Source organism: Dichotomopilus funicola, assembly GCF_033296635.1.
Source record: "Dichotomopilus funicola strain CBS 141.50 unplaced genomic scaffold C8A04scaffold_20, whole genome shotgun sequence".
In the NCBI taxonomy this organism is placed as follows: domain Eukaryota; kingdom Fungi; phylum Ascomycota; class Sordariomycetes; order Sordariales; family Chaetomiaceae; genus Dichotomopilus; species Dichotomopilus funicola.
In genome coordinates this window covers 569-17,672 of record NW_026944041.1, presented here as the reverse complement: position 1 = coordinate 17,672, position 17,104 = coordinate 569, and the positions used below count along the sequence as shown (strand labels likewise).

The 17,104-nt window shown below is 53.3% G+C and overlaps 5 protein-coding genes across 5 annotated transcripts; 2 read left to right on the top strand and 3 right to left on the bottom strand.

The window, feature by feature from the left end:
- Window positions 1-785: 785 nt before the first annotated feature.
- Window positions 786-2,321, bottom strand: C8A04DRAFT_36198 (alpha-L-arabinofuranosidase B, catalytic-domain-containing protein; the record flags this gene model as incomplete). The annotated part of the gene is made up of 1 exon (XM_062783439.1): window positions 786-2,321. The coding sequence occupies one exon, from the start codon at window positions 2,319-2,321 to the stop codon at window positions 786-788; it is 1,536 nt and encodes a 511-aa protein (XP_062638195.1).
- A 1,252-nt stretch (window positions 2,322-3,573) lies between these two features.
- On the top strand, window positions 3,574-6,534 carry C8A04DRAFT_27318 (FAD dependent oxidoreductase-domain-containing protein; the record flags this gene model as incomplete). Its single annotated transcript, XM_062780254.1, has 2 exons — window positions 3,574-4,427; window positions 6,201-6,534. The coding sequence occupies 2 exons, from the start codon at window positions 3,574-3,576 to the stop codon at window positions 6,532-6,534; spliced, it is 1,188 nt and encodes a 395-aa protein (XP_062638194.1).
- Window positions 6,535-7,220: 686 nt separating this feature from the next.
- Window positions 7,221-9,203, bottom strand: C8A04DRAFT_36197 (general substrate transporter; the record flags this gene model as incomplete). Its single annotated transcript, XM_062783438.1, has 6 exons — window positions 7,221-7,356; window positions 7,432-8,601; window positions 8,680-8,805; window positions 8,865-8,889; window positions 8,945-9,014; window positions 9,078-9,203. The coding sequence occupies 6 exons, from the start codon at window positions 9,201-9,203 to the stop codon at window positions 7,221-7,223; spliced, it is 1,653 nt and encodes a 550-aa protein (XP_062638193.1).
- A 2,775-nt stretch (window positions 9,204-11,978) lies between these two features.
- On the bottom strand, window positions 11,979-15,098 carry C8A04DRAFT_36195 (amino acid permease-domain-containing protein; the record flags this gene model as incomplete). Its single annotated transcript, XM_062783437.1, has 7 exons — window positions 11,979-11,986; window positions 12,099-12,584; window positions 12,702-12,754; window positions 13,383-13,828; window positions 13,890-14,051; window positions 14,110-14,621; window positions 14,693-15,098. 7 exons carry the CDS (start codon window positions 15,096-15,098, stop codon window positions 11,979-11,981), a joined length of 2,073 nt encoding a protein of 690 aa, XP_062638192.1.
- Window positions 15,099-15,611: 513 nt separating this feature from the next.
- On the top strand, window positions 15,612-16,876 carry C8A04DRAFT_27314 (uncharacterized protein; the record flags this gene model as incomplete). Its single annotated transcript, XM_062780253.1, has 2 exons — window positions 15,612-15,644; window positions 16,577-16,876. 2 exons carry the CDS (start codon window positions 15,612-15,614, stop codon window positions 16,874-16,876), a joined length of 333 nt encoding a protein of 110 aa, XP_062638191.1.
- Window positions 16,877-17,104: the final 228 nt, after the last annotated feature.

The following is a 17,104-nucleotide window of genomic DNA, read 5'->3' as shown; positions in this document are numbered from 1 at the left end:
ACCACTGCCATATCAGCTCGCACATAATTGCGCAGGCCGCCGAGATAGTTGACAACAATGCGGGCGAGTGGCTCTTGGGAGGTGTCGCTGTCGTCACCCGTAGGTTGTGTCTGGGCAGTTGTGTAATCTGAACTCGCTGAAACTCCGGGCGGATCGGGCTGGGGAGTGGGAACAGCAAAGGGTTGACCTTGGCCCCGCTCAGTGGGTGAGGGGGATCGAGCAATTGCATTTAGAGGCATCTTCACGGTGATTTCGGGGAGTCTGGCGGTTTCAGGCTGAGGCACTGCACCGGGGCTGGGGGAGTAGTGAGAAGCCGTAGGAAATGGCACCCAAGCCGGTGCAACTATCGGCACTCCACCTCGAATGTTGCGATGTTTAGAGTGACTTGAGGGCGATGTTGTTGGGGGGTCGAAAAAGCATCGAGGTGGTGGTTTGAGGGAGAAGTTGGCAATCTAGCGGAGGCATGGAAAGAGATGCAGGAATACCCATTTGCCACGCCGTAATATCACGTTCTTTCCTGGGTAGTGAACAAACCAGACAGACCGGTAACAATAGATTTTCTTGAGACGCGTTCCTTCCTTCACGTTGAGTTCTAGGGCATGTCCATATCATGAAACTCTGGGCACCCAGGATGGTTGCTTGTCATTTCTTTCCAACTCCATTGCCCGCAGATAATTACCCGAAAGGTGTTGATAGCTACCTAATTATCTTAGATCTACCCAGCTTAGCACCACTGACATAGGGTCTAATATCATCATTCCACGCCTTCGTCACACTTTCAAGCCCTATGCAAACCCTGCCCCAACCACCCAACTCGCATCGTCATTAAACAGGCTCGCCGCGTCAAACTCATGCACACCCCCATTGCTAGCTACATACGTGACATTAGCATAATGCCGAAAAAACCGCGTCGGATACCCCCACGCCCGCACCGAGCTAGTCGTCCCCAGACTACTCTGGCCCAAGCCCGTCTGCGGACAAAACGTGGCGTCCTCAGCAAACGCCTTCGACCCGTCGTTGGCGTTGAGCTGCAACACAAAATCGTAATGCCGGATATAACTCCCCGGCGAGTCGAGCGATTCGAACGAGACACAGTTCGAGTTCCCGAGTCCCGAGCGTACTGTCCAGGTGGCTTGGCGCTTCAGGTTAGAGCTGGAGGAGCCCGAAACGATTTGGGTGTTCACGGTCGAGCCGGAGTGGGCGAGGTAACGAGCTGTGCAGCAGGCCGTTATCGCGCGCAGGGAAACAGACGAGCCGACGGACAGCGTTGGGCCGCTGGTCAGGGGCGCTGTGGCGTATCCGGCCGCGACGATATCCGCTTGAACAGCGTTTTCGGTGCTGTCGGAAGGATACCCAGAAGTCATGACACCCTCGTAGAAGGTGCCTTGCGCACTCACACTGTTGTCGCCCCCGATGCCTAGAATGATGGCACCTTCTTTCTTCATGGGGTTGTATCCCGAGGCGTTCGGACGGGCTCCATCGTAAAAGGTTGACAGGGAGCCGGAGGCAGCATTACCGCCGCGGATGGCCCATTTGTTGGGCCCGCCTTTGAGCACCGAGGTCAAGAATCGGTGGGTGATAGACGGGTCGCCACCGTTGTTCTTGGGGTTTGCTCCGGAAAAGAGCCCGTTCTCAAGATCGGCCATGATCCACGGCCCACTACCGGCGCCGCTGCCCCAGGCGCTGTTGGTGCCGAAGTACAACGCTTCCATGTGGCCATTGCCCGTGTCGAGGTTATTGGTCTCAGCGTTGCCGTAGTCAAAGCAGCAACCGCTGTTGAAATGCGTGCCGTCGAACACAGCATACATCCCTTCCGCCGCATCTCCCGTGGCAATTCCGTTGGGAGCATTGTTGCGGTAGCCGGTGCCGGGAGAGACGAAAACGCCATAGGCCTTTTTGCCATTTAACGTGACCGGGGCGCCAACGGCGCTCGCCAGGTTGTCGTAGCCATTCGCTTCGGGGCCCTTGAAGCCGCCTGGGGGAGCTTGCGTGAGGTGATTCTTCCGACCGGACTGGTCATAGATGATGCTGATGAGGCAAGTCGTGCCGGCGCAAAACGTGTCTTGGGATGCGGCATTGGCAACACCTCCGGCAGACAACGGCGCAATATCAATCGTGGCACCGTCCGAGCCGCGCTTCACCTGGTAGAGAGGCCCCGTGTAGGAACCGTACAAGGCGCGGGTGGTACTATGCGCTGCGACGCAGGGGGTGCCACCAGAATCGTAGATGTCGCATGGGCCGGCGGCTGCAAGAGCACCCAGGGCGACAAGCTTAATGACAAGCGCTCCCACGTTGTTGAAATTGCCTCGTTGTCGCGACATGTTGATCTTTGCCCTTTGCCTGCAAGTAGAGGTCCGGCGTGGTTCTAGTCGAAACGTGATATGCACCCTACAACTCGAGCGCGAGCGACTTTAACCAAGTATTGCGGTGATATAAGTCGGTGATCAACTTGTAATTACACTAGAGAGAGGGGGGGGACAAATTAATATATCCTCTTAACCGGCCGAATCCGGCGCGCGAGAGTGACTCGGGTCCGCAATGTCACGATCATTGAGCGAGAAACCGGGGAAAACACCACGGAGCGTCTCTAAACCGCCCAACGTTACCACCTCAACCGGGGCGGGCATGTTAAGAGAATAGACTAAGGGCTTGAATTTGGAGATTATGCGAGGGGTTGCGCTTGACGATGCATCTATTAATATATGAGGTAGTATTGGCTCGGGGGTTTCAGTCACCGTGAGCACTGAGAGGCGGAAATACCCCTTGCCGTTGCGCTAGAAGCTAACTGGGTATGTTTGTCATCGGCCGAGAACAAACGCACCTTCCCAACGCGTTTGCGGCCCTCCTCTAAAGTAGGTACCTAGGTACACATTTTAACGGAATGATGGATGCTGGCCACTGCTTTTAGCCAACCAAATGCGGTTGTGCTTTGTAACCTTCCTGCCAAGCTCCGACCCAGGTTTTAGAGGTGCATGATCTGAGAACCTCGTTAAAAAACACTTGCAAGACGCTAAAATCGACATTTGCCTTTTGCGACAGAGAGACATTATCGACAGCTATTTTGTCAACGGATAATTATCGTCCGTCGTCATCCTGCCGTTCTGGCGTGACCCCGCCAGCCCACATCATGGCCTCCTCCTTGCGGTAAGGCCAAGCGGCCACTCAAGGCAACGCCCAAGGTCCAATTGTCATTCTTGGAGCAGGCATAATTGGGCTCTCCACGGCTTACCATCTGGCGCTAGCTTTCAGGAACCAAAACACGCCAATTATAGTGGCCGATCCCTCCTCTGAGATTTGCGGAGGGGCGTCCGGGCAATGCGAAGGCGCCTTGGGCAAGTTTGGCTTCGATCAGAAAACAGAGCCACTTGGGAAACTTTCCTACCGTCTCTATTCCCTCGGCTTCCATTCCCAGTCAAAGGTATGCCGAGCTCCACACATGGCGATTTTATAGACATATGCATTGGCATTTAGCACTACCCAGGCCCCGAGGAGCTATCAAAACTACCGCCGTGGCTCAAGGTGCAACATGCCTGGCAAGGGGGACTGATCAACGACGGCTCGACTGCTTCAAAAATGTGTGTTTCCCCTGGTCCTGGCATCTTTGGCATTCGGTATGGCAAAACTAAAATCCGCAGTGACCCGCCTAGATTTTTCAGCTTCCTGCAGGGTGAATGCGAGAAGCTAGGCGTGGAGTTCCTTACCTCTGCCAACGCGGTGAAGGTTGCTCAACATGCCGGAGACGAAACGACCATGATAGACCTTCGGTTGGGAGGGGGTGAAACTCGCCGACTCCGTTGTCAGAACTTGATCATCTCGGCGGGCATCTGGACTCCGAAATTGTTCTCGCAGCTGTTCTCCTCTGTCGACGTGGGGATTCGGCTTGCTGAGAAACAGCACGTGCAGACCTGGTTGCGCTTCAGCGCCGAGACTGTGACCGATACGAAGGAGCAGGGACCCAAAGACACGGAACAGTGCCACCAGGTTTGGCTGAACCCACTCGATGAAGGCGACGACCTGCTTGTTTCTTCATTCGCCAATGAGGAACTATACGTGGCCGGCGAGCTTGAACAAGTCAGAGATCATACGCCGCCGCTTCCCGACGAGGTTCGGCCAACCCCAGAAGATGTTGATAAGCTCCGAGAGCTCGTCGCTCGCTATGTGCACCTTGAAAGGCGCGAGCTCTTAAGCTCTGGAAAGGCTTTCATGCCTGCGGGACCACAGGGACGACCTATAATGGATAAGGTACCGCCGGAGCTTCTGATATCTTCGCAGCGCTGTCTAAAGGGATCTGATTTGGGCGTCTTTCTTAGCTTTGGTCACGATCTTGACGGTTTTACCCTCGGCCTAGGGTCTGGAAAGGTTGTGGCAGAGCTGGTGCTCGGTGAGGAATCTTCTATTGATATGACACCCTTCAAGCTGCCGCTCAAGTATCCACGGCAAGGAGGTATGGGATGTTCGGTTATCTAGAGTTAAAATAACATGAGAGCCCTCCGCCGCCAAGCAGCAGTAAGCTTTGTGCTTGAATTAGCTCGATCTGCAAAGCGAGGCTTAAGGAGTAACTGCAGGGTCCTGTTTTAAATGCTAGGTACCTAGCCTCTTCTGGACCAAAAGATCAGAGTGCATTTCCTGGATGTTACCCCGGCGGACGGGAGCAGAAAGCTTACCCGGATTCTATAATGCTGTCCGCATGGAAGACTCCGAGATCAACCACAAGTAGCCCCGAAATGCGGGGAATGTGGAAGTTGGAGTTCGGAAGGCCATGTCTCCAAGCGCGCGAATCGGAGAATTGATATGTTTGGTGCTGGTTGACGAAGACGAAATCTCGGAACTGGGGCATGGGCTTAAATCTTCCCGAATTTCATGATGAAGAACAGGTCAAGTCAAGTGGTTGGGCATTGTTCAACCATCAATATTCTTGATAATTAATTCTTTCAGAAACAGTTCGTAGTTTGTACTATGGGATAGTCAGGGGTAAAACTTTTACGAGATTAATTATTTGTAACGGCAGCCCTAACGTACCTAACACGGTGGCGGCTCCTGGTTAGATATTGTTGTTATAGAAAAGGACATTAGTAACATCAGATATCTATGGCAAAACTGCCTCTCTTCAAACATCTCCTCTAAAAACTCTGAACACAAAAGAAAAGCGCCAGGTCCCCGCCCCTCATCGCGAGAGGGTTAGGGTTGGATCTCCCCCCATTCATGGCCCCTGTTCTAAAATTGGCAAGCCGACTGTAACCCAGGCTGATTGATGTTACTAACCTTTTTGGTAACTCGAACCATTCACAGCACAACGACGATTTCAACAAGAACCTCGCAGCATCCCGCTCTTAATCTGATTCCAGGGCTCCGCCCAACACTGCTGCCCGAAGCCTGCCTATCCACATCCTCTGCACTATGTAGGCACGCTTCTTCCCCCACTCCACACGAATTGAACTTTTTTGAGAGATGAAAGAAAAACACAAACGGGGGGGTAATGCAGGGGTCAAGCCCTAACCTCAGCGGGAAAGAGAAATATTGATAAAGGAACCTCAACACTATCAGTCCCTTTAGTCGGGCACGATCATGTTCTCCTTGCCTAGAACTACCGAAGCCGGGCATATTTTGACCTTCAAAGCCTTGTTCAATCCACTAACATATGGGTCGCACTAACCTGCAGGGTGCGTGCGGTTGCCTGTTGAGGCGGTTGTCGGGGCGCAGCACTTACTGCAGCGGCACATTGCAGCAGGATTCAACACTGCATTGCTGCGGTCAAAAGCTGTGGATTGACAATGTTCCGTATCGCTTTTAAATGCATTGACGGGAACCGATTGCAATGCTCGAGTTTGTCGTGGGGAATTTTTTAACGACACAGCATCTTTTGAGGACTTGGCTCAAAGTCACGACTAAGAGTTTGAGATTGGTCCCGTTTCCCCATCAACACCAAATATTTTGAGCGCAGCCATGTTGTCGACTGGTATCGCGCTAGCCATTTTGGGTCTCATACTCCCATTCCAAGGGCAATTCGTCTCTGCCTTACCCCTCAGTCCACTTTCCACAACATCAACCTCCACACGAGTAACAAATCTCGATACGCTGCCGCTTCTTTCTCTTACAAAGCGACTTCAACAAGTGACAGAAACCACACCTCTCCTCCATGCTCTCCATACCACCCATCACCTACCGCGGCAACTTACCCGGCGCGCGGATACATTTCCAAGTGGTACGGTCGCCACGGCGCTGTTTGTCGCCCTGATCGTCGTGGCTGTTCTCATCGGGGCCGCCATAGGGTCCATCGCCATTTGCGGGCTCGACTGGAAGTACTATCTCAAGCGACGGGAGGCGAGGAAAGATTTGGGAGAGATAGTAGAGGGTGGTGTGAGCAGTTCTGAGAAGGCGGAGGTTGAGAGAGTGGAAAAGGACGTGATAGGCAAGAACTCGGAAGTGGTAAAGGTGGAGGAGGTTGGAGAAAGTAAGGGCAAGAACCCGGAAACGGTAAAGGTGGATGAGGTTAAAGAAAGTAAGGGGTGGCTGAAGAAAGCTGTGTATCGTTGAGGATCCATTTTGTGGGTTGGGACAACAATGTGCGAGGACTACACTTTGCCGTGGGTGGGTGCCGGGGCTGCATGGTTTGTGGGTGTTATGGGTTTGGAGTTAAGGAATATACCCCTCGTTTATTTTAGGTTTGACCCAAGGTCAATATAACGCTATCAATTTTTCAACGGCTCGCCGGTTCAGTTATACTCAGTGTTCGCTAGATTATAAGCCTTGTCCATCCGGCGCTTTTCTTGCGCGACTTAGCCAATGATCCCGCACCGTAGTATGAGGGTTGTCTTTTCAACCGCACCTAATAACAATTATTCGGCCCGACCATTTGAGCAACCGTAACCTTAGCAGCCACCACCTAACCCGCCCCGGGCCTCCTTTTCGGCTGAACCAAGCTTTGAACAGCGCAGATCAGCGGACCTCCTTGCCCTCGATCTGTACCCATCTGAGTGGAGTGGATGAAGAAATAATTACGTGTTGTTTGAATCAATGTGTTATACCCCTCTCTTGGATAGAGGAAGCAACGTACAATTATGGCAAGATAGCACGGCGCGGAATCCCTCTCTTTTCAGGGGATGAAATAGACTTTGGTTCGAGGAGTGCTTTTTATTGACATCAGCCGTGGTGTAAACCCGGTGCGAAGCGTACAGATTATGTCACCCGAAATATTGTTATACGAGTGGCAAGCCATGGACTTATTCCACAATCTTCTCGGCGACCCGACCGTCATCCGTGAGAATGACCTTATCGACCTTGAGAGAAGCCTTGACGGGGTTGGGCTGGTCGTAAACCCACTCCAGTTGCTCAATGGTGCGTCCCTGGGACTCGACACTGTTACCCCTGTTGTTAGCAACCGCCCGGATACACAAAGTCGACGACGATATCTCAAAATGGAGCCAAACATACCCAAACAGATACCATGCCAGAGCCTCGATACAATCCCAGGCGACAAACACAAAAATGTACTTGTAGCCAATGCGGTCGAGAGCAATGGGACCGGCAAACAAGTTGATGAAACCCATGCCATTGACAATGAAGGCAGAGAGCGCCAAACCCTTGGCACGGGTCGTCGTCTCGAGCGCCTCGGTAGGGATGGCACCTTGCAGCGGCGTGTAGGTAAAGGAGAAGATGATGTTGAAGAGGAAGTAGGAAGCGAGCGCCCCTTGACCGTACGAAATGTTGATTTGGCCTGCCCGTGTCTGTTGATCGAGCGCGGCTGAGAGACCTGAGTTGGTGGCGAGCGCGACGGCGCACAGTAAGGTTCCAAAAACGAGGACCTTGCGGCGAGGCATCTTGTCGGTGAGGGTGACAGCTGCCAAGGCACCAATGGCGGACAGAACCTGGTTGAGAATGTTGTAACCGAGCTGTTGAGGGATGCTGGTGATGCCGAGGTTCTCAAAGATTGTCGTGTTGAAGTAGCCGAGACCGTTGCCAGAGAACTGGCCGAAGATGGAGATCATGAGCACCTGGGCGATACGCCAACGGCCGCTGTGGGTGAAGATGAATGGCCGATAGTCCCACCAGGTCTTGTCAACGCCGTCTTGGCGAATGCCTTGCTTCATTTCCTCGAACTCGAGACGGACGAGGCGAGAGCTGGGGTTTCCATTTCCGTGATACTTGATCAGGAATGAAAGCGCCTCCTCCTCTTTTCCATTTGCAATGAGAAAGCGAGGAGACTCGGGAATGGCCCAAACAGAAAACATGACGATGACGCAAGCGAAGGCTTGAAGAATCAAGGGCACCCGCCAAGCGTAGTCGTTTTCCATATAGTTGCACCCAAAGGTAATGATGGCAGCGGGGATAGCGCCTCCGAAGTACCCTATGTTGTAGAATCCGGTGCAACGGCCGCGCCAGTGAGGTGGAGCAATTTCGATCGCGTACGCGGGGGCGCAAACGGTCATGATGGCGATGCCGAATCCGAGTATGAAGCGACCCACGACGAACTGGGGCAGCTTCCCCGACGTGGCGATGATAATCATGCCGAGAATGATGACACCTCCGCCAGTGAACATACTCTTGCGGCGACCTAGTTTATCAGAGATCGCGGCCGCGAAAGGAGAGCCCACCATAGCACCGCTAATTAATACAACCATGTTGTCGTTAACGTGTGTTTCCAGGGTAGAGTTAGGGAACGTGGAACGGAGACAAACTCACACTACGTAAAGGGAAAAAATAACCGCAGCACCCTCTCCGACCGCCTTCACGCCGAATCTTTCCTGGAAAGGCTTCATGGCAATAATGGACGTCATAAGGGAGCCATCGTATCCGTTGGCGCACGCGCTGAGCGTTGTTAGTCGAGACACTCAGGGGTGACAAGGTAAAGGAAGGATATCAATTACCAGCAAAACGCGATGAAGATTGAAACTAGAATTATTCATTAGCCGAGCTTCGCACGGCGGATCTTGGCCGCTTCACTTACAGTAAAGATGGATTGATGTCATGCTCCAGGGGTTGATGTTGGCTTCTTGAATGGCGGCGTAAAGCTCGGCCTAATCTAGTCAGAAAAGTCGATTCATAGATAAAACGGGACATGCCAATTCATCCCGACTTACATTGTGAACTGTCTTCTCTTTGCCCTGTACCTTTGGCGTGTGGCTAACAGGCACGGCTGCAGTGGCGACCTCAGGGGTTGTCACGTGCTTCTCGCTGGCGATCTGATCCGAGTCGTGAGCTGACATCTTGGCCAAAGTCCGAGGAAGTCAAGGTTCTCGAACGAGAATCCGGGGAGTGATGTTGCGACAACCATCGAAAAAAAGGTGGCCATGTTGTGATACATATAAGCACACGCACAAGAGGTGAGTGGTCGACAGTGCGACACCTTGCAGGAGGTAAAGCAGAGGGTTTGCAAGCATGTCGTTGGGCTTCCCAAATGGGCGACGGACAATGTTCCTCCGACGGCCCAAATCGGGAGCGTGGAGCGTGTAGCACCCGGGCTGCACGATGATTGCTTGAAATTCTCCGATCGAACATGAAGCATGGTTTCTCCGCAACACCAACCCTTGGATGACCTTGGGAAAAACTCGAAAAGGACTGCAATTCGCCGCGCTGGACGCCGAGCGGAGAGTGCAAGCGTGATCCTCTCGACTGAAAATGCTTCTTTCGGGCCTAGATTCCTGGGATGCCCGGTTAGCGTGCGCGTCGAGGACTGCGCGCAAAGCGGCCAACACAATCATTTCGCACCGTTGTTTGCCCCCAAGTGGCCACAATCATTGGAACCGCCCTCGACCGAACCCCTGGAAATGGCGTCGGCGTCACGGAAAACGAGCTCCCGACGACGGAGCAACCCGTAAACATCGGGCGACCGGAGCCTCGGGTCTCGTCAGATTGCGAATGGTTTGTTCGTTCTTACGAATACGCCTTGGACACTGTACGCAAGGAGAAGGCTACTCCGAGATCCGTGACCGGTATCGACCAGACTCCAACTCCTTTGGCATTGGCTTACAACAACCGTGACGGTCTCTCCTCAATTATTGGAACTTGTTAGCTGGCCGGCAGCTCGTTCATTTCCCGACTCGCCTTCCCCTCTCACTTAGGTAGGTAATTAGACATCCAAGCTACATTGTACGCCTGTCCGGAAACGCGAGGTAGTGCAATTTTTGAGTCAACCAGGGGTTATCATAAACATACCTAGTTAGTTTCAACGCAAAGTTCGGAGCACAATTTACCTATCATACGACAGACTAAACCACGTTAAAATCCTAATCAACGACAACTCTTGCTAGCCTGACCGGGGGCAATTATACCTGAGAACTATGTTCAAAGCGCAATTCAGAATGCACTTCGTTGCTTGAAACGAACACATTCAGTTGCCAACCCTGAATCGAGTATTAATAATTAATCACACAGCAAGAAGGTTCTGAGGGGGAAAGGGACACTTTTATGTTGCCAAATATACAACAGCTGTCTTATACATACAAAAATTAGACTCTCGTTGTAGAGAATGCTCTACTCACGTCGGAGTCATTTAATTGGGTAGTAATCAGCTTTCGCATCAAAAGTCTGGAGGATCAGTTGATGATTCCTCACAATGTACAGATCCGTCCCCCGCAGACCAGTCCACAGGATGGGATCGAAGCAATCCTTGGCTCTTTTCTTCGAGAAGGCCCGAGAAGGCCCGAGACCACGAAGCTGCATCGCATATGTGTGGGGGGATGGACATTTCTGCGCGATGGTATCTGCGCGGCCAGGGGGGTCGAAAGCTGCAGTACTACCACCCCCCCGGACGATTCGGAGCTGCGGGGTCTCGGCGAAGAAGATCCTTCCACGGAAAATTTATTAGACCCCCTCCAAGAAGGAAAAGCTTCAATCCTTTGCTTGGTCCCTGGCCAAAGTGGGAAAGATGGGGGTTACCGTTTGAGAAAATAGATCCCAAGAGGTCTAGATTTTGGGTAATTATGGCTATGGGAAGAGAACGGCGTCAATGATGGTTCTCCAAATCCAAACAAACTCGTTCAAAACGAAAGGCTAACTGCCTACATCGTAGTCAGGCTGCCCAAGGGAAGTCATCCAACTGTTGGATTTGTGTAAACACGGCGCCTGAAACCGGGAGGTTATACCTAGGTACATTGGACGCTTTGAGGGTTGCGGGCCAGCTGGAGGTACCTTGGTTGGGGCTTTTCTTTCTCCTCAGATTCATGACATATTGGGTGCGTCCCAAACTAGGTACTTCTTGGATCCCTCAATGGGTTAAATGGTCCAGTCGAAGGCGTTTACTTTTGCACCCTTAGCCCTCGCTTCCTCCCGTCTGCGTTGACGCTACGCAGAATCGCAGCTTGTCATTCACAACCGCTCGCTTCCAACCTGGCGGTCGAAACGCCTGTGGAGTGGCTGCCACTGTGACAATGCAGGTGGGTATGGACGGGGTTGTACGCGATGGAAAGTAACCTTGGTCATGTTCGAGAACACAAGTGTCCGTGAAAAGATTGGGTCCAGGGGTAATTGGGTCGGAACTGGAGATCACGACCTCGATTTGCGAACTTTGCACCGTCCCTGAAAACTGCGGAATATCTATTCCTCAAATCCGCACCATATAGCCTTTCTCTTTTCCAAGAACGAATCCATCCCCTCTTTCGCATCCTCGCTCTTTGCATGGAGTGCCATCACCCTCCCTGCCCATTCAACCGCATCCAAATACCCATCACCTCCACTCCCCTCAACCTCCAACCCATCCGGCCCAACAAAGTCCCGCCCCGCCAGTCCCGCCTGGGTCCAAAAAGCCCATTTTCCCATAGCACTCTGTTGCGGCGACATACCCACAAGTCTCTCCACTGTCCGCAACACCTCCTGATCCAAAGCTTTTACCTTCCCCTCTAACTCTGTCCCCGGCCCCTCTCCCTCCACACCATCACCGCCCACAACCCGCACAACATCCCCCATCTCCCTAACCTCCACCCCCTCCGCCATAGCCAACATCCAAAACGCCCTCCCATTCCCCACCCTCCTCCCCACCACCGTCACCGGACTCGAACACGGCAACCCCAGCCCAGCCCCAGGCAACCTCAACCTCACCCCATCATGCGCCATCGGCAAATCAGCCGTCAGCGCCAACTGACACCCCGCCGCCACCGCATCACCTGCGATGCGGGATACCACGAGCGCTGGGCTCCGCCGGATGAGAGACATGACCTGTGCGCAAAGGCGGAAGGTCTCGGAGATTTCAGTTGAGGAGAGGGAGCGTAGCTCGCGTAGGTCGTGGCCGGAACTGAAGACGGGGCCGTGGGAGGCGAGGACTAGCACGGAGGGGAGGTTGGCGCGGGCTTGGGCGAAGGCGCGGGCGGAGACGAGCCAGGTGTAGTCGTCTTGGGTGGGGGGAGTGTTTTGGTTTGAGGGGTGTGGCTCACTGTTGGTACCGGCGTGGGTTTTGGTAAAGTTGGCGTGGGCTTGCTCGAGGGTTGAGAGGAAAGAGGGTTTGAAAGGTGGGAGAAGTAGGGTTCGGCCGGTCGTGGGTGATGTGTTGGCTTTGATAAGCTGGTCCTTGAGGGAGCGTAGCTCGGCGAGTGAAAGAGCATTGCGCCGATGTGGGGTGTTGAGAGTGAGGTACGCCGCTCGCCGCGGCAGTGCTGGAAGGGACATTATTGTTTGGTTAGGAAAGGACTGCTTCGCCGGTTGGTGGGCTGAAATCTTTCACCAGCCTGCAACTAGCTCGCAAACTCGTTGATGAAAGGTGAGAAGTGGACTGGTAAGTGCCTTTGTATCAATCAGTGGGGTAATTCGTGAAATAACCCTAACCCTGACACATATTGGTGTAACTCGCTATGGCCAAAAAAGCGGCAGACCAAGGCCCTGGATAACTTGCTTTACTACAAAAGTGAAAAAAGACAAAAAGAAGAAACAAAAAAAAAGTGAAAAAAGACAAAAAAGAATAAATCTAGAGAGCGACAAAAGACAAAAAAGAGTAAGTCAATCAAAATTTACCAAGATTTGATCGAATGTCAATGGATTGGACTTGAGCTATTTGTTTGAGTGTGCCGCTTTTTTTGGCCACAGCGAGTGTAAGTCAAGCAACAAGGGATGGGCGTCCCAGTCAGTTAAGACGAGTAATAGAAAAAAGTCCCCGGCGAACTGGGGCGTAAAAGGTTGGCCCAGGTCCTAGGGTTCATTACTATGAAGATCGATCCCACCGAATCTACCCACGCCATACTTGTACACCAAGGGTGCCCCAACCAGACATGTTAACTTACAACCCCAAGTCATTGTGGATTACAATTTGAACCGACATGCCTATCCAATTCCATGTTAAATATCCTCACTGCCCATACCTGCCCCGCGCCCAATGCACTGCCAAACCAAAGGCCCAAAGCGCCAACAGGATGTATGCCTGGGTGGGTGCAAAAACTGCTCCCCGAACGACTACGAACCCGCTCACCAACGCAAAAATACCAGGAATAACGACAAAGGTCTTGTACGGGCGCTCGAGATGTGGCTCGCGATACCTAAGAACTAGAGCGCCCAAAACTGTCAAGAAGAAAAAGGTGTACTCCCCTAGCCCATTAAACGTCAAGAGGGCGCGGAAATTGCCCAGCAGAATGTAAATCGCGCCAAGCACGGTGGACAAGATGATAGCGTTGATGGGGGCATCGGATCCGGACTCGTCCTTACCAGGTTCGACCGGGGCGACTTCTCGTTCGACCCCAAACCGGCCGACAACGGCAAGGATACGCGGCAGCCAGTTCTGGTTTGCCGCCGCAACGGCCATACGGCCAGCGACGAACGAGTTACCCAGGAGGGAGCCTGCAACTACGAGACAGATAAAAATCGCAGCCACGATGCCGAAGGCAGAGCCGAGAAGTCGGGTGATGGCCGTCTGCAAAGTGGATGGTTAGACCAGAAAATACGAACGGGGTATTCATCAGTTAAGAACTTACCACAGCCACGCTATCTGTTGTAGACACAACATCCCACGGCAGCAGAATATAGTACGCTGCGTTTGCGGTGAGGAAGCAAAGGATGATACTGGGCAGAGACGTGTTGATGGCGAGAGGAAGCTGGCGAGCAGGAGCAGACAGCTCCGCTGAGACATAAATAGCCTGAATGCCGCGTCAGTCCAAATAAGCTCTCTTTTCATGTCGAAATTCCGCTGCTTACCTTGTCCCATCCTGAGTATGCCCACAGAGCAGCGTACAGAGCGGCCGAGAGGTGTCCAAAGATATCCCACTGGCTCAACCCCTCCCAATGCGTGATACTGCCATCAGGGTTGACACTATCCCGGTAGTTGAACCACGACTTGCGGTGCCAATCGCCGCCGCCGACTCTTCTATCAGGATTCGCAAGCTGAATACCGAGAACGACGATCCCGGCTAGCACAATCGCCGCGATGGTAATAAACTTGGTCGCCACGAAAAAATTGTTCAGTCGCGTGCTTGCTTTGGTACTGATGGAGTTGGCCACGCCAATGAAGACCAGCACGACGATGGACAATAACTTGTGCCCAATCTTGTCACCCTCGCCCGTCACGCCGGCTGCGGAGTAGATGCTCTCAATGAAGACGATACTTAGAATAGCCAGCGTAGCAGGCATCACCGCGACCACCCAGGTCCAAGCGGCCAAGAACCCGAAAACATCACCAAAGATGTACTTCAAATACGGCTGCACACCCCCTGTAGCAGCATGGCGGTTAGTATCCCCTAGCAGCCACGAAAAATATCAAAAAAAAAGAGGCTTCTCTTACCTTCACCAGGAATCGCAGTCCCCAACTCTGCCATGGTGCTCGCCCCCGTCCACGCTAGCACGCCCCCCACCAACCACACCAACAGCGCAGCTCCAGGCGACGGCACATTGGTATCGATCGACCCAGGCGAGGTAAACACGCCACTGCCGATGACAATACTAATGACGATGGCAAACGCCTCGACCGCGCCGAGGTTGCGCGTGAACGTGCCGCCGTTGGCAGGTCCGCGCCCTTCCGGATCGGGGTTGGGGTTGGGGTCGGCTTCGGCTTCGGCAGTCGCGGCATTGCCGCTGTTATTGTTGTCGGCCTCGGGGACCCCGGCGGGTTCTTCGCTGGGAAGTCCGGCTAGGAGTGGTCGGCGCTCGGCCGCCGTGGCGGTAGCGCCGTCATCGTCTAGCGAGGGCATTTTGAAGGCAGGAGAGTAAATTGATTAAATTAAACGGATCGCTCCTAGTTTAAAGTCTCGTGGTATGTGTTGAATGAACGTCTAATTGTAATGCCACGATTGGCGGTTGGAGATCGGCCGTGGGAGTTTGTAAGCGTGAGTTGAGGGGGTGAAGGTGAGATAGACCCACCCGCTGAGCCGCTGCGGGAGCACGCCATCGCGGCAACCGTGCAGTGACATGTCAACATGCAGGAACCGAATCGGGGTTTGTCGTCCACCGTGCGCCGTAACGAGCATGTTCGCGGGCCGCGATGTAACTATCAGGCCGGTGTCTTATTGTTCAAACCTTCATCAACCTGAGTTGAGTAGCAGGATTTAAATGCGATTGGTTTCTCGAGAGTCGAATAATTACAGATTAATCATTAAGTCATGTAGGTACCTGACTTTGTGACATCTGCTGTTCTGGCCGCCGGATTTGGCAGGGCTGCCCGGCTGCCGTTTTCGGGCACTAACATTGAGCTGCAATGGAAAAACATGACCATGTTGGCTATCGACGAGATCGGCCAGGTGGGTGGGTTCACACTCGCAGCAGTTGACAGTCATTTGAAGCACCAATTATTACAGGGACGAGCACCATCATCCGTTCGGCGGAATCCCAAGACCCAATGGCCAGGTTCTTCAGCGACTTCTAGCTCGACCCCATCCTGCAGACCAGGGAGTATAACAACAAATAATCCTCAGTTGAATCCCTAGGCTTACCCTGTCAATCTAAGCACGACTCGGGGTTGATCAAGCCATGGGACAGTTCGGGAACACGTTGCGGAAACGCCGGCACTGAACTCAGAGGCCTATATTGGCCACACCACCACACCATGCGTACCTAATCACCCTCCAATGTGTCATGTTCGTAATCGTAGAACGACGCAACACCAATACCACGAAACCGCGCCCTAGATGCGTCGAACAGCCACCCGATTCCAATCCCCTTGGGCGTTGGTTCGGTCGTTTTAGCTTCTCTGTCGCATTGGTGGCAATTCTGGGCCTACCCGGTCCTCCTGAGCACCGGGAGGGCCATCAACGGACGTGTAATTAGCCAAGGCATAGGTCCACGAACGGTGTGATTGACGCGTCATTCAGCCCACTGGGAGATGCATATGCGGCGGGGCTCTATCAGCCGTCGTCACTCGTCCGTCCGTGGCGATGGAATGATGGATTGTCGTCCGGTTTAGAAAAGGCCGCTAGTAACAGTCGTCCACCCGGGAACGTTTCTCTCATCGGGGGTAGGCGTGTGTGACGGTCGGACGACAGGCGCGTCAAGGGGCGCATCTGGAGCCCGCTGAACCCGCTGGGCGAAGCCGAGGCCACGTGGAGAGAGTGGCCAGTTAACCCGAACCATCCGGTAAGTTTACCTACTCTAGTCTACCCTACGGCCGCCGATATCCAATAGCTCTCTCCCGAGGAGTATGAGGAGGAACTAATCAATAGCCCCCGCTTTGTAGGTCGTCCTAGGCGTAGGGACTGTAGCCCCCTTCGACACGATCGCCATGGGCGACGGCGCCCTCTCCCAGAAGGTCTATAAAGAGTACCTCGCCCTAGCCCAGCAGGGCCTCCTTTTCGACCAGACCGTCGCCAACTACAACCATAACCTGTTATACGTTACGGCCAGCTCGGGCCCGGCGTTCAGGATATATAGGACTATCCGGGGTATAGTGTCGTCACGTAAGTGGCACATGACCGGTAGCAGTATGGTCGTTTCGCCTATGCTTCTGTGGACCACGGTGTCGAGGGGAACCGGCTAGGGGTCGGCGACTGGGCTAGAAGGGCTAGGTCATTGCAAAGGGAGTGAGGGGTACTTGGTAGGGGAGGCTATAATAGTAGAGTTTATAGACCTAGAGGAGGATAAGGAGGAGGAAGAGGAGGTGGTATTAGTATGACTAGATAGTGTCGACAATTATATAGTCGTCGATATATAGGTATAGGTAGAGGATAGGGGGTTTATTCGCTTAGCCCTCCGATAGCAAGACCAG